Genomic DNA, 21,909 nt, shown 5'->3' with positions numbered 1-21,909 from the left:
AGTGTTTGTGTGTGAGAGTGTAGAATCATGCCAACCTTTGCATTGCTTAGTTCCCCTGTACTGAGAGGTATGACAGGAAGTGTTAAAAATCCCCAAACCACCCCCCAAAATTTAATAAATAAAAAACCCGAAACAAACCAAAAAACCCACAAACAAACCAAAACCCCTACCACTACAAGCTCAATGGAGCATCAATTCCATTGGCCTTCTTTCTCCCCCAGCCCCACTGGACTGCTCTGCAAAATAAGAGGAAATTTATGGAGGATGGAGGCTAAACTGGCAACCATGAGGACAAAAAGGACTACGTCATTATGTTTCTGCTTTGTCTTGCATAGGGAAAGCATTTGACAAGATGAAATGGGTAGGCTGGGTTTTTTAAAATCAAACATTTGGAGCAGTTTGAGTTTTGTAGGAATTCCACTTAGATTCAGTTGATGAAAATCTTTCAGCTAGAATGGGAGATAATGTTCTGCTGTTTAAAAAGCAACACTGAAGTTAATACCAGACATCTGTTGTCTCAGAATCCTTTTGTTTTATCAGGTTCCAGATATTACAGCAAGAAGAAATCCTAACATTAAAGAATTATTTTATATCTATGACACTTAGATATCCTGGCATCGTACACACAAGCAGTAAATCTGTTGCATTTTCATATTAAGATTACAACTTAATAAATCAGGATTTGTCAAAGCTGAACATAAATGGTTCCTAAACACGAAATCAGCATTACCTATGATGTTTACATTCTCAACGTGATTCATATTCAATGTGGCTGTAGTGTCAAAGATACTACAGAATAGATTGAAAATATTCAGTTTAAGGGTGGAAGACAAAGGGAAAACACTGATATAGGTTTAACTCCTGCTACACAGCAAGGTAACTTGCAGTAGCATGTGCCTCTTCAATGTGTAGGGATTTGGTAAGTCAACTCCTCCACAAGTTTCACTGATTTAAATAGGCCTAACCCTAGCAGCAAGTTTCCCTTGCTACCTCTGAATGGAACTAAAATGACTCAAAAGAGGCACTCCCTTCTACAGTAAATTAAAGGAATGATGCAAAAGGAAGCCACTAACAAAGTTTTGCCCAAAAGAAATCCAAGTGGGAATCAAGTTTCTTTCATGACCAACCCTAACAGTGTTGTAAATTTTCTAATATCAGATGTCTAGGGAGGTGAATGAGAAGAAACCTCCTTGGACTTGTATCTTCAAATGTGACATTGGGTCTTAAAGTCCCAATGAGAATTCAGAAATATAAACTGAATAAATTATGGGTACATTCAGAAAAAAACTATTTAGAATACTACCTAACTGCTATATCACATAAGAGACAAGAGATAAGTTTGTTCTTTCTTTATTCTTGTTGCACAATATATATGAAATATAGGTAAAATTAAAAACAAATTAAAATGTTGATAATAAGATTTTTGACCAGAAGCAGACACTTCAATCGTATTTTGTCATCTACTAGATCTTCTTTTGTACAAGTGGTGGGTATAAACTGCACACATATGTACAAAAGAAGATACAGCAAATGGCCAAGATAAAACATAAATCAGAATTAGTAGATTATTGAAAAAATAAGGATGCAAATAGAGCAGATAGGGACACCAACCTTTCCAAGCCAATGCACACATTTGGAATTTTGAGTAAGTGGCCCATGTATTGTATTTCCACAAAATAGCTCCCAAGGGGACATCCATAATATGGTTGGCTTGGTGGGCATTTACATTTATAAAATGCCCATTTCATTGACTCCCTTCTTGTGCCCCAAAATGAGTTCACCCTGAATACTTCTCTGCCATATAAGGTTTACTTCTTTCCTCCTTTTGGAGATAAAGTGCATTTCAACTTGAAACATCACCTCTATCATTTCCAACCTTTACTTCCCAAAATGTTCTTTGGGTCCACAAAGGCCCAGGAATAATTTGAGGTATAAAGGCCACTCATTTTAGCAATTACTGTATTTTAATAATAAAATGTATAAGGAACATTTTATAGGTACAAGTATGTACAATGGCATCCACAGGCACTTCACTGTCTAAATCAGTTTACATAGAAATAAAACCTTCCTTTAACTCAACATATCTGACAGAAAGAAATGATTACGTTTAAGATTAACAGGCTCATATTGAGATTATTAAAAAGTATGGCAACTATTCTGCATAAGAAATGTAGGATTTATAGTTCTGACATTTAAAAAATCTGATTTTTAAAATACAACGCATAATATTCATTGTTTTATATTCAACATAGCTTCCAGGGTGGATTTGATTTAAATCAGATTTATTTAAATCATGATTTAAATTTTAAAAATCATTTTTGATGATTTAAATATTTTTTAATTTAAATAATGATTTGCACCATGATTTATTTCAATTTTTAAAAATTCCTTGATTTTTATCTGATCTGATAGCTTCTAACAATTTTCTTGACAGACCAATATATAAGAAGGTAGAGTCAATACTGTAGTTGGAAAGGTAGAATGAAAGGTAATAGCAAGATTAAAAGGGGGGGGCAGGAAAAAAAGTAAATTGTTCAAAAGAAAGAAGCAAAAGGAGTTTATTTTTTCTAATGCTTCTTGCATAGAAGCATTAGAAACAACTGTTACAGTCTGAAAAGCCAAAAAGATTGACACAAATGTCATTGGCTTTAAGTGACACTGTTATGCAAAAGAATCAACATCCCCGGCAGGGCAATATATAGTTACAAGGAAATCCAGGACAAGAGTGTCAACAAATAGGAGAAAAAGCGACAGAAACAAAGAAAGAGAAAGCACACCACTAACAGAAACAGCCAAGAAATAATACGCAACATAAGACTGGAATCAGAGAAACTATCACACTCAGAATTTCCCACAAGAGGACACTAACAATGTTTTCAACAAACAGTATTTTACTCAACATTCCAGACTTGGGTGGATCTCCAGATACAGTATAACAGAACTTAAGAAGCCCCACTGTTGGGATACTAAGAAGGAATGCAAAGTGCTGGCTTAACCACTTTCACAGCAAGCAATACCAATTATAATAGTTCTACTTGCAATGTAAAGCTTCTTTTTATCAGTAGTGTCAGAACCCACTATTGAAAAATGGAACCAATGTGGAACATGCTGGAGGAAAAACTGGCAATGATCTGATACAGAAGGTTAGGCAGAACAATGTAGAGATGCTGAGGCAGTTGAAATGTAACATCAATCACTGTCCAATGAAAGTACACAATCTTTTCCCACTTTCACATTCCAGTTCCTCCTTTACTGACTATTTAGGAACAAATCATAGTTTGCCATTTACATCCAAGCAAGCAAATTATGGTTTACCACTAAACTGGAAGTGAGAGAGGCAATCTGTGTAACTATGGACTGATTCCAGTGATGACATGCCATGGTTTGGCACTGTATCTAAATTAACACACCATATCCTCATTAATAGCAACAAGTTCAGTGCTAATGCAATCAGAACACAGAACTATGTCAAATGCCTAACTAACATAAAGTGTAGTACTGTAAATGACTTGGCCGAACAAACAAAGAATATTCACAGGGCAGTGTCTGAAACAAGGAAGTCAGCAAGCTACTTAGACTTTCAAGACAAACCTAAGGAAGGAAAGGGCTGTTGTGATTTTGTCACTCAGCTTGAGTTAAAAAGACCCATCAAACTTGACAAATGTGCAAGGCTGCAGATAAACACTAGATATCTGGTTATGGAGCCAGAGGTGGGGAGTGTGATTCTCCATTGTGCCTCCTGCCCATACAGCCAGTCTGTGGCCTTGGGCAAGTTGCACAGTCCCACTGTGTCCCCAGAAGAACAGAATGGTAAACCATTTCTGAGTATCCTCTAGCTAGAAAACCCAGAAAAGGGTTGCCATAAGTCAGAATTGACTTGATGGCACACATTATTATACCTCCTTGTTTCCTCTACATCTCTTCTTATTCAGAGTGTCTGCATGTGTCCGATACAGAGAATCACCGTTACATAAGAGTTGCCACCTGGATTCATCATTCAAAACATGGGATCATACAAATATAAAAACTGATTTTGAAACCTTGCTAAACACAATACTGATGTATTGATTTTCCATGCATCTGAAAAGATCAGATGATTCTATTTTTTAAAATTTATAATTACGCACACTATAATCCCACCAAAAATAGCACGTAAGGTGGTTAACAGACATCACTAAAGTAATATAAACAGGAAACACAATTTAAACTGTAATAACAATAAACCTTGTCACCATAATTCTATAAGAATTATTTGAATACCTATCCCATTTTATGGAATAGGCACAGCTACCTACCGTATTTTTCGCTCTATAAGACGCACTTCGCCCCAAAAAAGTGGGGGAGAAGTGTCTGTGTCTTATGGAGTGAATACTGTAAAACAGTGCTCCCCGGGGCCCAGTGGAGGGATGGGGGGAGCCTCCAAAGGGTCCGAGAGTGCCTTCCAGGAACATTCGGAGGCTACCCCCACCCCCCGTGGGGCAAAATCACCAGCTTCCAGGACCCTTCTGAAGCGTCCTGGAAGCTGGCGATTTAACCCCTGCTGGCATCGCGGGGGGCAGGGGGAGCCTCAGAAGGGTCTGAGAGTGCCTTCCAGGACCCTTCTGAGGCTTGGAAAGTCCTGGAATCTGGCGATTTTGCCCCTGCTGGCCCCGGGGGTGGGTTGGAGGGAGCCTCCAAAGGGTCCTGGAAGGCACTCTCAGACCCTTCTGAGGCTCCCCCCACTTCCACCCCTGCAGGCCCAGTGGGCCGAAATTGCCAGAATATTTTTCCTGTTTTCCTCCCCTAAAAATGAGGTGTGCCTTATGGAGAGGTGCGTCTTATGGAGCGAAAAATACGGTAACTCTAAAGTCAAAACTATGCAACTGACACAGAGTAGGTAAATGTAAAATTTAGATTTTTCCTCAGAAGCCGGTAGAAAATATTTTGACACATCCATTGTCTGTAATTATCATTATCATGGTTATTCCCCCTCTCCTTTAAGGATTTGTTTATATACATCTGGAAGCCTGTCTCCTCACATGCCACAAATCAAAAGAATAAGCTATTTGGTATGAGCACCTGAATTAACCCATAGTAATTCAATGCATAAAAAAACATGCATATCTTCCCAAGGATCACCTTTACCCTCACAGATGATATGGCAAAGAGTAAAATCCTCTTGCATTAAGTTACATAGTGCAAGCCAGATAAGGTCTTCATCCAGCACCAGAAACATTTCATTTAAACAGACTGAAAGTTTCCTATCAACCACTTTCAGGTTCTGAGGTTCCCTACGCCTAGGGCTCTTTTTCCCTGGGGAAGCCTCTAGTAACCTTGAGACAGGGTAGCCTTTAATAGTAAAGACATCTTTGCCAGATCCAAATCCCCCACAAGCAATCTGTCAGCATTTTTTCCTATTAAAGACTTCCTATCATCCTAAGGCTCCAAAATCTTTCCTAGGGAAAAAGGGAGCTCTAGGGAGCTTCAGAGCATAGGAACGTTGTACTGGAGTTAGTTTGTATTCAATACTGTTGGCTGATAAGGATGCCATTCTGTTTGCACCATGTAATGTTATCTATTTAGGCAAGAGGATATTGGTTAGGATTGCTGTTAGGATGCCTCTCCCAACTCAGTGGCCTCAAGAGGTGATGACTATCGTGCCCATCATTCCAAGATATCATGCTTATGCTAGCTAGGGATTATGGATATTGTATTCCAACACTGCTGGAAGGCCCCACGTAAGGAAAAATGCTGTAGTGCCTTGAGCAAGGGAGACTGTTTCAAGATTCTCTTAAGATATCACATGAATCTTGAGCATCTCAGTGCAGAGCTGGATACTTCATCATCTTCTATATGTAGCTTCCAACACCTCTTATCCATGGTGTGCTACCTACGAATGATGAGAGACTGAGGCCAACAACATCTAGGAGACTGCAACGTGCCCACATATGCATGTTGGTATAAGGACATTCTATCCTTTCAGAGTGCATTTTTTAAATTTATTTATTATATTGCCCAATTTGTGCTGAGTACTAGTCTGGACAGTTTACATCCAAAGTAAAAACAATATAAAGAAATATAACAAGGAAACTACTACTCACAAACAAACTAATACTAAAATAAATCAACAATTAAACCAAACCTCAACTCAGTAAAGGGCTGCTAGAGAATCCAATCCAGTAAAGGAAATTATATCTCCAAGTCTAGCTGCTGTTTGTTAATGGTAAGGAGACTTAACCCGCATGCAGGTGTTATCAGAGGTAGGCTACCGCCGATCAGCTGTTAAAAAATCATCGCTTTGCGATGATCGGTAAGCGAAACAGGGAACTGATCATCGGAAAGCGAAAAAAAAAAACATTTAAAACATCACAATGGGATCACTTTTGCAATTGCAAAATCTTTGTCGCTATGCGGTTTTGTCGCTAAACGGAGCGTCCATTAAGCGAGGCACCACTGCACTTTTATTTTGAAAAAGAAAGCACAGAAACATAGCAAGTTCAGAAAGACTAGGAACAATGGCAACAACTCATCCAGTCCTTCAAATTCTTAAAGCAGCAACTATTTTAATTTTAAGAAATGCACATGAATTCAGAAACTGTGCAGCTCTGCACAAAAAAGGCACTTTTACACAGATATCAGCAATTCTGCATGAAGACCTTTCTTCTAATACGCAAACTCTATTGAAAATGCCAGGAAATTCCTTGTCTAAGATGAATGTCACAACTGCTCATCCTCGCCGGAAAATACTGTACAGTATAAGATATGGTTTGCATCTCTTAATATAGGGCTGTCACAAATCGTGATTTATTTTTACATATGAACGAGCTATTTTCTTTATCTCATCCTGTACAGCAGGTCTTACGGGAGACAATCTTTGTTACCTCCCGTCTACATCTCCTTCTCCAGGATGCATGTGTGCTACAAAATGAGCTAAATCTAACCCAGGGCAGGAAAACTGTCTCGTAGGAAATACTTTAAATTATTAGCGGGAAAGGGCATGCTACATGTACTACAGTGTAAACAGAAAATCTGTGCAAACACAGAATATGCATGCAGCGGGGAGGGTAAACTAAAAACTCTGATTTTCTCACTAGCATAGACTGAAAAAACTTGCGTGAAGCTTTTTTTAAAAAAGAAACCGATAAAGCATTCACGAAGTATGCACACTTCTCATGCAACATCTGGGAGACAAAACTCTTTTACCACCACGTTCTTATACTAAACTTGGGAGCCTCCCTGTGTTCCAAGGAATGAAAGGGCAAACTGAGCTAGAGTTCTGACCTGGATCATTTCAGAAAGCAAGTGATGGGTATTTTTAAACAGTGACCCACCTTATTAAATATACTTCTGCATTTCATAAACTAGTGCATCTGTGTTAAGCATTTCTTCCTAACACGGTACTTTTTTTGTTTTTTGTATGAAGGGGCTTAGGCTGTGTGGATTTTTTTTTTTAATTACTGAGCATTTAATGGTAAGCTTCAACGGCTTGCCATCATCTCAGCTTTCCCTAACAGCTCGTGTGCCAGGACTTAAGCCTTGCATGGCCTCCATGTGCACTTCCTGAGAGAGAAATGCCTCTCTACTGTACATCATGACTTAAGTATACACTAAATATATTTACAGTACTTAGTCTCTACCTTTCTATCTGGAAAGATCAAAACAAAACACAAAAAAATTGACCATCAAAAATCTTGGTTCCCCTTTCCTACAGCCTGAAGTGGCCCCACCACCTCCTCTCTCTTATCAGTCTCCCTCAACATCAGAGTCTGCAGCAGGAGTTCCTCGTGTCGAACTTTTAAATGAATTCTTCTTACAAGGAGGAAGGCGCCGACAGTCGCTGTTACATACCTGCTCTGCTAGCTTTCTGCTTGAAGGCAGCAAGGACCCCTCCGCGCCCGCTTTCCTTATCGTGAAATGGTACCGTCCAGAAATTTGTTTCCCCCACACACACACACGCACTCCCCTCAGAGGACCCGGCCGCCTCCTCCTCCTCCTCCTCCTCCAGCCTTCCTCTCCCAAGGCCTTGTTCCGCAAGGCAGAGGAGAGGATGCCGCGCGCTCCTTCCCTCACGTGCCCTCTTTCCGGTTCCCCTCACGGCCCGGCCGCTCTTCCCTCGCCCGCCCCCCACCCCGCACCTTTCGTCCTCCTCACCTGCCGGGCGCGCTGAACTGCATCGGCGAAGGCGTCCTTGCGGATTCCGCCAGGACCGGGACCCGCCGCTCCGCCGGCCTGCCCGGCCCCACCGCCGCCGCTTCCTCCGCCGCCCTGGTTTGGAGGCCCGGCCGTCCCAGCTCCTCCGCCGGCGCCCGGCGGCACAGCAGACGGCGGCGGAGGACCGCCGGCGGTATAGTCCGACATGGCGGCCGAGAGTGAGGCGGCAGCGGCGGCAACGAAGGCTCAACGCGGGAACCAGGCCGAAAGCTCCCTGTCCCCCCTCACCCCACCACACACACACGCACCGCACTGCACGCTGGGAACGCAGGGGGCGGGATTCCCCGCCATGGCTCCCGCCTTCCCTCCAAAGCCAATCCTTCGTAGAATGGAGGTAACTGACAGAAGAACGAAGCCAATGAGCGGAAAGGGAAATAGGCGGCTTTCCCGCCTGTCCAATGAAAAACGAAGGCGGGAGGACCCGCAGCTTAAGTGTCAGGAGGTTTCCCCAATGGCTACTTTCTTTCTCTTCGTGAAGCTTAGGGGTCGGGACGGGTAGTATAAGCTGAGCCAACCAGAGTGCAGCCATTGCTCAGCTTCGACATTTCCATTGGAGAAACGTGGAGGACGTCACATTCCCGTCGCTTGCGTTGTTCTCAACCAATCCAGGAGATCTACCTGGAGGCTGTCTCGAGTCCCGCTCTCCGATTTAAGGATTTTAAGGGCGGGAGGCGAATGAGATTGACAGGGGAGTTCGCCACTCCGTTCAGGTTCAAAGCAGCACGCAGGGATCAAACTAAAGGGAAATGAGAACGGAGGGACCCAAAGTGGAGGAGGAGGAGGAGGAGGAGGAGGAGGAGGAGGAGGAGGAGGAGGAGGAGGAGGATGATGATAATAATAATAATAATAATAATAATAATAATAATAATAATAATAATAATAATAATAATAATAATAATAATAATAATAATAATAATAATAAATTCAATTCCTTTGATATTGCGCACGCTCTTCTCGAAACTGACAGAAAGGAATCAGGGTCTAAAGGCAGTTTCTCACGTGCCCAAGACGGAGCCCGTAGCGAGAAGACCGGGAAAAATAAAATGAAAATATGATTTCCGCCTTCTCTTTCTCGAAGCCACCTATCCGTCTATTGGCTGAAAAGGCGCCGGGGGTGGGTGGGGGTGAGTAAGTAAGGCTGCAGTATGTGATTGCCTCGCTGGTGAGCGGATGAGCCAATGAATGTTTTTATTCCTCATAGTCTCGGATTGCCTCCGCATTGATAGCTGGAGAGAGGGAGACCCGGAGGTGTTTAGAAGTGCTGAACAGATAGCTCAGTGGTTTAGTTCGGATCTCGAGATGGGGAGTTCGATTCCCGCAGCGGCTGGACAAGGAGCCAAAGGGTTATTTCCAGTTCAGCAGTTCTAAGATGAGGATGACGAGGAAGACTTGTGCTGTTGTTGGGCTACAATTCTCACCAGCCCCCCCCTCCAGCTGTTTGGGAAATTCTGGGGAATTGCATCCCAATCTACACAACCCTGAGCGCACCTCTTGGTAAAACCCACTCCCGCCCTCCGGTTCCTCGACTATATGGGGGGCGTCACCATCGGCTGGGGCTCGGGGGTCAGTGAAGCTCCCCATCGCCCGCGGGGCGGAAAGGAGAGGTGCCCATCGAAATCGGCGAGGAAGTCTCGGATTTCAGCGTGGGAACTGGCTCGGACTGTGGATGCCCTACTCAGCTCTTGTAAAGCAAAGCATGTGCTTCCTTTAAAGAGTCAATCCATCTCATATTTGATCTTCCTCTTTCCATGCTGTCCTCTTATCGTTCCCAGTATTATTGTCGTTTCCAGAGGATCCTGCTTTCCAATGAGGTGCCCAAAGTAGGAGAGACTCAGTTTCAATATTTCAGGCTTGATACAGTATAAGACTGATTTGTTCCCCTTTCTGGCAGTCCAGGGTATTCACAAAGCCCTCCTCCAACACCACCTGTGCTTAGCCTATTTTAAACATTTATTTGCTATTTATTTTGCCTCCCCTCCTCTTATATCTACTTACCTTGATAACAACCTTTTGAGCAAGGTCTGCCTTCTTTCTTGTAAGCCAAAGAACAGAGTACAAGTGGTTTAGATAAGTTAAGTATCCCAACAGCATCAGCCAAAATCAGTTCTCATTTAATACGACAACCAGCAGTAGGTTTAAAACCATTGATTGAGGCAGGAAGGGGAAACGAGGAGGTTCAGCACAAAATGTAGGGATTCTAGACAAGATCTCCAGCATTGTGCCCCAACTTGGTACCCTCCTGATGCATTGAACTAGAAACCCCATCCCAATGAGCCTACATGCCTAATTGCTGCCTTGTGTGTGTGTGTGTGTGTGTGTGTGTGTGTGTGTGTGTGTGTGTGTAATGATTGACAGTTGTAGTAACACATTTGAAGTGCACCAGGCTAAGGAAAGCTGTCCACATCGGCAACAACTGAAGGTCTGAGGCCCAGGTCCTTCTTCACTCTGCAACTTGAGATCTGTGTAACTTGCTATTCTAGAAACACTCTTGGATAAAGCTTGGAAAAGTTAATTTTTTGCAGTGCAGCTCCTAGAATCACCTAGCCCATGACCCTGCTGGTTGGGTAATTCTGGGAACGATAGTCCAGAAAAGTAATGCTTCCAAAGTTCTGGGATAGAACTGTGTTTAAAGCATGTCACGTGCAAAATTATCAGTACAGCATCTACACCATAAGTTCTTCAACAAAAGCCATGCTAATTAGAAGACCAGTGTAAGTGTGTTGTTGGGGTTTGTAGTTCAATGCAAGATCAGCGATGGTCCCATCTCATGGAAGTCTCTTAAACGTATGGGGAGAAACAGCCCTTAAATATCCATGTCTCTTTCCCCTGCCCACTAATATAGGTTATTATCTATAGCTGACCTATTTGTTCAAGGCTTGCAATTAACAAAAATAGATTGTGCTGAAAGTAAAGGTAAAAGATATTTATTGGAAGGCAGAGGCCATTCTGAAGGAAGTCAACCCTGAGTGCTCACTGGAAGGACAGATCCTGAAGCTGAAGCTCCAATACTTTGGCCATCTCATGAGAAGAGAAGATTCCCTGGAAAAGACCCAGATGTTGGGAAAGTGTGAAGGCAAGAGGAGAAGGGGATGACAGAGAATGAGATGGCTGGACAGTGTCTGCGAAGCTACCAGTATGAATTTGAACAAACTCCAGGAGGCAGTGGAAGGCCTGGCATGCTCTGGTCCATGGGGTCACAAAGAGTCGGATATGACTTAACAACTAAACAACAACAAAAGGCCATTTACCAAAACAAGAGATAATTTTATTTTGGAAGGGTTATATGGGGCATCCTAACCAATGGTTTGAAGGAAATGTTCCTATTGAGTCTAGTGATGAGCGCACTAATTTTATGTTTATTGAGTTGTTGTAAGGCATGTGTGGTTTTGATGTTTTTCTTCTTGTTTTGCTTGTACTGTATAATGTTTAATTGTTAATGAAAAAATTGTTAAAGGATGTTCTAACTGTGTGACTATTTTCTTGCATCTGACCTCAAGTTAGATAGGAATGGTTACTGAAAATCAAGAGGGTGGTTTTGGATGAGATCCTGTACTCTATAGAGGGTACATGCTATCAGTGTGCACACATCCTGTACATCAATTTGCCTGAGAGTACAGCTTGATAAAGAGCTGGGAATATAACCCAAATCTATCTCCAACAAAATCTGACCCGGTAATATGGGAACATAGTTGATACAGTATTCTCATCTGGCATAGCATTGCTTCCTGAAGTGCCAAAAACCTCTACAAGGGGTGTGAAAGTGTGATTCTCTTGCTATGTATGATATGAGGCTGCTTGTGATGAGCACAGCAGAAGGGCTTCTTTTTTTCCTGAAGACGGGTAATTTTGCATCTGGATGAGCTGAATGACTTCAGGCTGCAAGTGGGAGCTTATCACATGCTTGAACTCTACAGGAAAAAAAAAGAGAGGTTACTTGCCTGTAACTCTGGTTCTTCGAGTGGTCATCTGTGAATTCACACCAATGGGTTAATCTGCACCTGAACAGAGCAGCCTTGGAACTTTCCGGAGCTCAAGCACATGGTGCCGGAACCTCCCTCATGCTGGCTATAACCCCGTTCCTGGTACCAAGTGCTTCAGTTTCTTAGAAACGTCCGCCGCTGCACAGCATGCAATAGCACACGGGATGGACAGCGGGGAGGAAGTGTGAATTCACAGATGACCACTCACAGAACCAGAGTTACAGCTAAGTAACCCCTTTTTCTTTTTCGTGGTCTCTGTGAATGCACACTAATGGGTGACTAGCAAGCTGACTTAACCGGAGGAGGGACGTCATGAGAGCACAGAAGCCAGGACAGCATGACCCACTGCAGCCTCAGACTTGGCCCGGACATTAAGGCGATAGTGGCACGCGAAGGTGGATGGTGCGGCCCATGTGGCAGCTCTGCGCATGTCCGCTATGTTCACCCCTCGAAGAAAAGCAGTAGAAGAAGCTACCGCTCTTGTTGAGTGAGCCTTAACTGTGTCTGGGAGAGGAGTCTGAGCCAGCTGGTAGGCAAGGCATATGGTGGCCACAATCCACCTGGAGATGGTTTGAGAGGTGGCTGGTGCCCCTTTAGAGGGGCCGTGGAAGGCTACAAAGATGTGCGGAAGGTGGCAGTATGATGAACATAGTAAGAGAGAGCCCGCTTAATGTCTAAGGAGTGTAATGCCCCCTCTAGAGGTGAGGCAGGTGCTGGGAAAAAGGTGGGCAGCACAATTCGCTGGCTCAAGTGAAAATACAATGACACCTTGGGAAGGAAGGAGAGATCTGGGTATCTTTTCACCAATGATGTGGAAAGATTGTTATAAAATGATTAAGCCAGTAAATCTAAGAGAAAATATCCTCAAAATGTTTTACAGATGGCACTACACTCCTGCAAAACTGGCAAAAATGTCAGAAGGTAGCAGCAATATCTGTTGGAAATGTAAAAAAAAAAAGTAGGGACTTATTACCATATGTGGTGGACATGTGAAAAAGCCAGGGGTTATTGGTTACACTTGTGGGAAATAATAAAAGGAATCACTCAAAAGAAATTAAATTTCAAACCTGAAATAGCACTATTAAATATTATGCCAGAAATTACTGATAAGAAAATTAAATACTGTTTGATGTATATATTTATAGTGGCTAGGTTACTCTGGGCCAAAAAATGGAAAAGTGAAGACATACCTACAATGGAGGAGTTCCTGAAGAAGCTGTTGGACATTACAGAACTAGACACACTTTCAGAAGCACTACGAGAACAACCAAGAGACTATGCAAAACAAAGTTGGAACTTAACATATGCTTTGGGCCCAGAGACAGATCTGAGGATAGGGCAAAATGATTGATGGGCTTTGTTTTTCTTCTTTCGCTTTCAATGCTCTCTGGAAACTTGGGAAATTTGGGATGCAATAAGGTCTGAATCTCTGTCCTCAAGGGGGGCGGGGAGGGTTTGTGGTATTTTTTTCACCATTTTGTTTTCATTTCTTCTCTTTTTAATTTTTTTTATTTCGTATTGTATATTTGTTTGTAGTTGATTAATGAAAAAGAGAATAGTCCTCGGACGGCGAAGGAGGATGATTCTCCACAACATCCGATGCTGGCGTGGGAACATTAGGGGGTGAGTCTCCCTCACCCCCCAACACGAGAGAGTCCGAGTCCAAGGTATCCTGGTCAATAGAAGGGGAATAGTGCCCTGTATCAGATGAAGGGTGATAAGTACCCACATCGATCTGGGTCCACGGAGTGCCCGCATCCCCCCCAAGCTGAAGGGCATGAACATTCCGGACCTGGCTGTCCACTCTGCAGGTCCGACAACAGTCGAGACAGCTACTTAGCATCCCCAGCGGCAGCAAGGTCTAGAGGCAGATGCCTCTTGTGGGGCAGAGGTGGAAGCGGAGGATAGAAATCACCGTTAGCCCCTGTAGGGTAGTCGTCAAATTGTCGGTGCCAAGGGGGAGACGGAGAGAGAGAAGGCGAATAGGGCTGGTAATGTCGATACCGCTGGTACGGGTCGTAACTGTAGGCCCTTGAATAAAGCCGCAGATCAGGCAGAATCACAAGCCAGCATTGATGGATACCTGTAAGGCTCGGGCTCCACAGGCGGCTCCAAATGCCTGGCCTTGTGGGTCCTCTTTCGCGGCGCCTCCACTTGTATGGATTTCAGTGGCAAGATGGAAGCCTGCTGCACAATCGAGCCCGGAGAAGATTGCAGGCTAGCCTGTGCCAACTGTGCCACCTCCACAGAGGTGTTCCCCTAGTCAGGATAGTCACTGACACACGGGGATGGCGGGACCTCTGGCACCGGTGGAAGCATGTCCTCATCCCCTAAAGGCAAGCTGAGGCATACCGAATCTCACCGGGATGCCTCCGGCATCGGTGCCGATGCATCTGCCGCCTGCGCTGGTTTCAGAGCCCTCTTCTTTTTCCTCTGGATCAATGCTGAGGGCGGCTTAGGTGTCGATGCTGGGGTGGTCGACCTCGAGGAGGATGTCTTAAATTTGGCTGCCATCTTAGCACCCCCTTGGGCCTTAGAAGCAGGTGGAGATCCTGCAACCGAGGGATGTTGCTGAGACTGCGGGGGATCCATGGAGGCTCCCTGAGACGGAGAGAGGGACTTCTCCCAAAGGAAGGAGTGCAGGCGTTGAAGCCTCAGTTTCAGGGCTGGCTTGGTAAAGCTTTTACAAAAAGCACATAAGGCCGTTGGGTTGGTGTTCTTCTCCGAGACAAAATACGCACCGGGAATGCCCATCAGAGAGGGGAATCTTGTTGGAGCAGACCTCGCACCTCTTGAAGAGGCCCGGCGAGGCCATAAACTCCGCAACCGGTTAATACAACTAACAATCCATTTTTATTCTTTTAGGAAAAGAAGAATGGTTGATCGTCCGAAACGATGCCAGGGAGGTCGGAGAGAAGGTAAGGTAAGAAGTTTGCAAATGCACAGAACTTCCTAGAAGAAGCTGCTGCAGTGGCAGCAGCAAAAAAGGAACTGAGGCACTTGGTGCCAGGGTCGGGGTTATAGCCAGCGTGAGGGAGGTCCTGGCACCATGTGCTCCAGCTCTGGAAAGTTCCGAGGCTGCTCTGCGGAGGCGCAGATTAACCCATTAGTGTGCATTCACAGAGATCACGAAGAAGAGATGTTATTCTCAGTTCTTACCAAACCAAGGCATTTTAAAACCTTGGACATTATGGGCTGTGCTTTAAAACTATTTTCTTCAAAGGAACAACCTTTTATTTTGAAAAATCTCAACAATACTGTACTAGCTTCTAGACAGCTCTCCCATCCAGTACATGTACACATAGGCATTTCCCCATGTAATATGACTTATGTTTTGTTTGTTATACCTGAATTTCACCTTGCTACCACTTAAATGTTGCATCTCCTATTTTGGTATCACTGCTCGTACCCCAGAAACCACTACAGTCCGTGGCACTGTCCCTAAGCAGGAAGTCCTTGAACACTGACGCGAATGATGTAAACCTAATCCCAAAGAGTTCAAATTACTGTATACTACATGGAATTGGCAGTCATAGAATTTTGGACAGAACTTCATCCTTCTTTTTAGGATGATCACTTGCTAATGCCCGGAAGTCATTTCTGGATGTGCCTTCTGGGATTTAACAAAAGGAAGCTTGCACGCTCTCTCATTCTTTCTCCAGCCCTGAAAGTAGTCTGAATTTTAAAGGCAAAGAAAGAGGTTTAGGAGACCATTTCTTCCTGTGTGGGGTCCCCACGCCCTGCTGTTCCTTCTGTATCAGCACGTGTTTGCTTTCACTAGGCTCTGCTAGTACATTTCTATGTAATATTGTAGCTCATACGTGATGAGTCTCCTGTGCTTGTTGATTCAGAAGAAAATTAACTGGAGCATTACTTACACAGTACCTCTCAAAACCTTAAAGAGATGGAGCACGCAGGGGACAAATCGATGCCGCCAGGGAATGGCCTTCTGGCCCAAGTCCATGGCCCTGCAGTCAAAGGCTCGGTGATTACCCAGAGAGTGGGAAACAATGGGGGCTCCAGCAAAACAGGCCCACAGTCAGCACATGGGCTTGTCCAGTCAGACTGGGAGCCATCACGACTGATGCCGGTTGTTGTAGAAACCTTTCTTCTTGGGTTTTTTTTTAAAAAACACATCTTACCGTTGGGGGATAGCCAGCCAACAGGGAAGGAGACTCAAATCGTGCCACTCCCTGTCAAGTTGGAGTTAAGTCGCACCGGTGACTTGACTTGGAAGGGGTTGTTATTTTCCAATGACTCAGACTCAACTTGCAACTTGGAACCCACCCAGCCCTTCCTTTTCTTCTTGGTGGTGGTGGTGGTGGTGGTGGGGAATCTTGTTTTTAATAGGGACTCAGGCTTGGAACTCAGACCCAAAGACTTTGCCAGCATCCCTGCCAGACAGACAGACAGCCACACGGGTAGTTACTGATGCTCAGTCTATTATTTTTTACATCTAAACTCTGTTTAATTTCTGCAGTCTTGGTGGTGCCATAACTTTGGTGGGTTTGAAATATGAACAGCAAGCATTTAAACAATTACTTCTTTTAACTAAGGTTGGCAAATGGTCTGGTCTTCTACCCTCTAGGAACAAGAGTTGTAAAGAAATGGAGTAGGGGGAGAGAAAAATGTTAGCCGAGTAGCCTTTTAAGCACAGGTGCCCTGGTCGCCTTCAATAACATTACTAATGCCAGCTACCCTGTTTCTGGAGAGTCTTGTATTAATTTTTGCTCCAAAAGATGCATTAGGGCTTATTCTCAGGGGGTGTTTTATTTTTTCCATGTACAACAATTTACATTTGTTCAAATGCAGTCCTGTCATCTTCTTCTGGTTGCTGCACAATGGTGGAGGGTGGGATTTCACTCAATTAGGGCTTATTTTTGGGGTAGGGCTTATATTACGAGCATCCTGAAAAATCACACTAGGGCTTATTTTCAGGTTAGGTCTCATTTTCAGGGAAACATGGTAGATACATTCCTGACAGGTCCTGTTACAAAGACAAAACAGATATGGTGGCCCCTTTAGTAAAATATTGCACTATGTGGTTGAAATAATTTCTTAAATAACAGGCCAAAAAGGTTTAGAAAATTTATTAGCTTGTGTTTTGTTTTCCCTTTGAAATACCAACACACAGTGCAGCAGCTGTACAGAAACAGCTGGCAAGGTAGATAAAGAAAGAGGAATGCAGCAGCTGTGGGTAGACCTTCTTGGTTTGTCCAGGCCCTAAAACCAAGACACTATAAGAGCAAAGAAGCCCACACTTGTCCACCTAGGTCAAGGTGCTAAAATATATGGCTGAGAATGTTTAGGTCGGAGCTTATCTAATCATCATGGTCCAAATGTATTATCACTGCTCAAAAATTAACACCATCAGCCAGCCAGCGGGCAATTCAGAACTCAGGTGGCTAATACGCTCTTCAGCTATGAGAAGAGCCCTCCTGGAACAAAAAACAACAACAACCCATCCAAGCTAGCATTCTCTTCTCACACTAGCCAGCCAGTAGCCTCTGGGAAGCCCCTGAACAGGGTGTGAGTGCAAAAGCATCCTCCCATTTGTGTTTTCCCAGCAGATGATATTCAGAGGCATGCTCCCATTGATCCAGCTGGCAGCATGTAGCCTAGTGTCACAATTACAATCCCCTCGTTGCCTACCCATATATCCTTTATTAATTTGTCTAACCTCCTTTTAAAGCTGTGCAGGTTGGTGGCCCTCCTGTGCAACAGAAGCAGCAGAAATGGATCCGAGCGCTATCTCAAACATTCCCTTGCCTTCGCATCTGGATTCTTTATATTGACACTGTGCTCCAGACAACAACCCAACAATTCAACATCTCATTAGGGTGGCCAGACTGCAACTCAGATATCTCCCTGCAACGTTATGTCACAAAGTAGAGAGATACACCACAGGAAGCAACTTGGGAACCCTGCTTTTCCATCCCCGTTATCCCACACAGCAGAAGGAGAGATGCTGCTCTCTGGACTGGAGATGTCAGCCTGGATTAGAAATAGTTTCATCTCAACGGCGTCCCTGCAGCCCGAATTTTATCCTGTCCTTCCTACTCAGACTAAAGTGCCATTTGCTTCATCTACCTAGCGAAAGCAGTCTTAACATCTAGACAAAAGCAGCCCAGAAAAGGTGTTTCTTTATTCTCAAATCAGCATCCTTCTCCATCCTTAGGTTTGGACCAGTGAGTCCCCCAACTCTTCTTGCCCGTTTAAGACATCCCTTCCAGATGGGTGTTGTACTGTCCCCTCATCCTTCATCAAAGTGGCCAGCAGGGAGCAGTCCAACTTGAGCAACACCTGGAAGCCCCCCCCCTTCCCCATCCCTACCCTACAGGCAGAGTTTCTCACACAGTGCTTTCCCTTTGTTTAAAAACAATATTTGCAGTATTTAGACTTCGCTGCCTGCCTCCCTGCCTCTCTCTCCCTCCCCCTTCCTCTCTCAGCTGCTAAAGAACCAAGACCAGGTACCTGCTGCCTCCCTTGGAGCTCTTAAAAGGAACCAGGAGCTCCCTCTCGCTTGGAATGGGTTCATCCTGCCCATTGGATGAGTGAAAAATTGATCTCTCTCGGCTGCAGGCCGTCTGCAACAAAGCCAGCCCCCCTCCCATCCTCACCACCGGTGGTGTAGACAGTCCCTGAAGATTCATGCAACAGGAAAATGAACACGGCACACAACCTCTCCCATATTGGCATCTTGACAAGCCTTCCTCCTCCCTTATTGCACTTTTAGTCACAAGGAAGGCGGTTGCGTGGCTGAATTCTTAAGAGCAACATTCTCGGAATGCTGTACTCTCCTCATGGTATGCTTTCTATCCACTCCTCTCGCCTAGTGCCCTGAAGATCCATCTCCTGGGCTACAGGTCCTGTCTACCCCCCCCCCCCCCCAAGCCACTGTGAACTATGGGCCATGCCGGCTGGAGATGGTGGGAGCTTATTTGCACAGGTGAGGCATGACCCATGCTGAGAAGTCCGGTCCCTCTCTACCGACATACAGCCATGAACGTCAGCCCAGGAGAATGAATTCCCCGATGCAGCACAAATAGACGAATTTAGAGGAGCCCCAGGGCTTGCCACCACCCAGAAATCAGAGTCTTATCCTCTGAGCTCAGACTGGCTAGGCAGAAGAAGGGAAGGCAGACTTCAACACATGACTGGGATTAACCAAATTACCCTGTGGCAGTAATGAGGATACGGTTCCAATACAGCAGGAGCTAATCGTGAATTTACAGACATATTATTTTTAGCATGAGGGTGGAACATGTCTCCAAGACCAGTTTTAATCCTGACTGCAAATACACACAGACACAAATAAGGATGTTCCCATATTCCAGTGTTGACATTCTGGGAAATGACAGTCAATCTGTAGCGACCGGCTTCATTTCACATTATTAGGCCCCTCTAGTGGTTATACTTCATACCACATGTATTCTGCAATAACACCACACGAGGGTGGATAAACAGTATACACAGGACAGGAGCTGGGAACACTTTTGTTTCCTGAGAACGTTTGCTTTCATTCTCCACACCTTACAGTCCGTATTGCAGCAGGGATATGTATGAAAGTGTGGGACCCAGACTTTGTGTGTGTGTGTGTCTGTGTGTGTGTCTGTGTGTGTGTGTCTGTGTCTGTGTGTCTGTGTCTGTGTATCTGTGGGCTGGATCTCAGAAGCTAGTGTGTCAACTAAACTGGGGAATAGGCTTTTGTGCCCTGAACAGCTCCTTACCTATTATTTTGCAAAAACGAGACACCATTTTTCTTGGCATGGGAGTTTTGATGCAGTGTGATAGCACAGCCTAGGATAGCACAGCCTGAGTCACACTACGGAGAGCTATAGATGCAGGAAAGGCCATCTCTTCTGTGCAATGAAGACCCAAGGCAGAAATCAGGAAGCACAGCTCCAAGGAGCCTGAAGAGTGGCAGCCATTGAAGCAACACAGCCAGCAGGGACAATGAAAATATCTCACAGCCAGCAGAAAGGTGTGGCGTACAAGAAATCGAGGAACCTCAGGCCAAGTTTATTGATCAGGACAACAGAAACGGTAGCCCTTGCTATGTCCTGCTGCATTCACCACCTCCTCGGAAGGGAGGGGGAAAGGGGACATGAGGTGGCCATCAAAAAGGCTTCAGTTCAGCCTAGAGGTCCAGGTAGAAAGTGCAGAAAAAAGTCTTATAAATTAAAAGTAGTCCATGTGCAAAATATACAGACACATTCCATATCATGGGGCAGATAAAATGGGGCTGGGCTGAAATCATCACATAGGGCTCCGGTACCCCTACAAAATCCAGGATAAGGAAGAACAGAAAATGGATCCAATGGGATTCAGGTTTGCAACCAGAACTATGGGGGAGTTAATAACCTGTCCACCAGCATCCACAAACTCCCAGTGCTCAACTCAGAAAATGTGACGGTCTCCAGTGTGATGGACAGTCCCTGAATGCTTTTGTCTACAGTGTTGAGAAATGGCTGCTAGATCGGGGGAGGTGACCCAGCATCTCCTGCTGTGGTCACTGATAGCTTTTCACTGAGATCTGGCAACAGATCAAGCTTGCTTCTCCTCCAGGCTCTGAGGGGGCTGCTCGAAAGGTGCAGAGCAAGAGAACAAGCCCTGGTTCTGATGTTGGGACTGTAAAAAGGGAAGACGACATGTGAGCCGAGAGCATCGGGCTGCAGGGGAGGAGGAGTACTGGCTTCAAAGCGATCCTGTTTCGATGAAGCTGTAGTCAAAGCCACGGGGGATACAGGTCCACCTCAGTGGGGCCATGGCACTTTCCAGCCACAGCCCTCTTCAGGAGAGATGTGGCTGTTTAGTGAATAAGACAGCTCCCTCTGGAGCCCCTTGCTGAGCGGATGCCCTGCTCTTGCCACAAGGAAGATGGCATGGGCCCCATCCGCCTACACACGCTTCAGTCCTCCGTCTCCCAGCAGCCAAGGCCCCAGAGCGGATGCAGGACGTCCCCCACCTATGAGCGCCTTCCGAACATCCTCTCCGGAGGAGCAGGCCTTCTTGAGAGGTAGGTCCCACGTGCTTGGGCATCCCCTTCATCTGGACGTGACCCCCAGAGCCCGCTTCATGTTCTCGTACACGACATAGCTGATGCTGACGGCCGGAATCACCTTCATGAAGTTGGGGGCGATGCCACGGTACAAGCCCAGCACCCCTTCCCGGGAGATAATGTGCCTAAAGAGTCCCAGCATGGAGAGTTGTGGGGCACCTTCGATGGATGCTATGGGGAGAAACAGAAACAGTACAGAGATCAGGGACTTTGCTGTCATGATGGGTCAAGTCCGTGGTTCTCAACCTTGGGTCCTCAGATGTTCTTGGACTGCACTTCCCAGAAGCCTTCACCACTAGCTGTGTTGGCCAGGGTTTCTGGGTGTTGAAGTCCAAGAACTTTTGAGGGCCCAAGGTTGGGAACCACTGATGGCTGGGGCTCTGAGACTATCCTGGCGATCCTTACCAAGGGAGGGATAGGGGTGGGATGGAATGAGATGGGAGTGAGGGTTTTTTGGTCACCAGGAAAATGGGGGGGAGAATATGGGGGCAGGGGAGGAGGAAGTGACATCGTCTGTAAAAAGAATGAGCGAGTGAACAAAAGAGAGCAAAAATCACAAGAGATTTTGGAAATACAAAAGTTGCAGCGTTAGCTTTCATGCACCAGTTAAAAAAACAAAAGAAATCAAACAAAACCCCAAAACCTCCCACAAAGAGAGTTGTCAGGTATTTTCTGACA

General features: G+C 45.0%; 2 protein-coding genes and 1 long non-coding RNA gene across 7 annotated transcripts in view; 1 reads left to right on the top strand and 2 right to left on the bottom strand.

The window, feature by feature from the left end:
- Positions 1–8,440, bottom strand: part of KHSRP (KH-type splicing regulatory protein) — a 31,399-nt gene extending 22,959 nt beyond the window's left edge. For 2 of the 3 annotated variants that reach the window (XM_072991505.2, XM_072991506.2), the window contains exon 1: positions 8,131–8,440. In XM_072991505.2, coding sequence (XP_072847606.1) covers positions 8,131–8,337 — 207 coding nt within the window. In that variant the 5' untranslated portion in view covers positions 8,338–8,440. The remainder of the gene's footprint in view (positions 1–8,130) is intronic. The other variant, XM_072991508.2, reaches the window with a different exon arrangement.
- Positions 8,441–13,633: 5,193 nt separating this feature from the next.
- On the top strand, positions 13,634–20,329 carry LOC144587122 (uncharacterized). Its single transcript, XR_013542308.1, has 2 exons — positions 13,634–13,837; positions 15,036–20,329. It is a non-coding gene; the product is annotated as an uncharacterized LOC144587122 (long non-coding RNA).
- The window catches only part of SLC25A23 (solute carrier family 25 member 23), a 50,508-nt gene continuing 48,770 nt past the window's right edge, over positions 20,172–21,909 (bottom strand). For all 3 annotated transcript variants that reach the window (XM_072991503.2, XM_020798725.3, XM_072991504.2), the window contains exon 10: positions 20,172–21,402. In XM_072991503.2, coding sequence (XP_072847604.2) covers positions 21,218–21,402 — 185 coding nt within the window. In that variant the 3' untranslated portion in view covers positions 20,172–21,217. The remainder of the gene's footprint in view (positions 21,403–21,909) is intronic.

The sequence above is a fragment of the Pogona vitticeps genome, chromosome 2 (genome assembly GCF_051106095.1).
Source record: "Pogona vitticeps strain Pit_001003342236 chromosome 2, PviZW2.1, whole genome shotgun sequence".
NCBI lineage: Eukaryota > Metazoa > Chordata > Lepidosauria > Squamata > Agamidae > Pogona > Pogona vitticeps.
The sequence above is the reverse complement of the archived record's forward strand: the minus strand, read 5'-3'. Positions and strand labels throughout refer to the sequence as shown.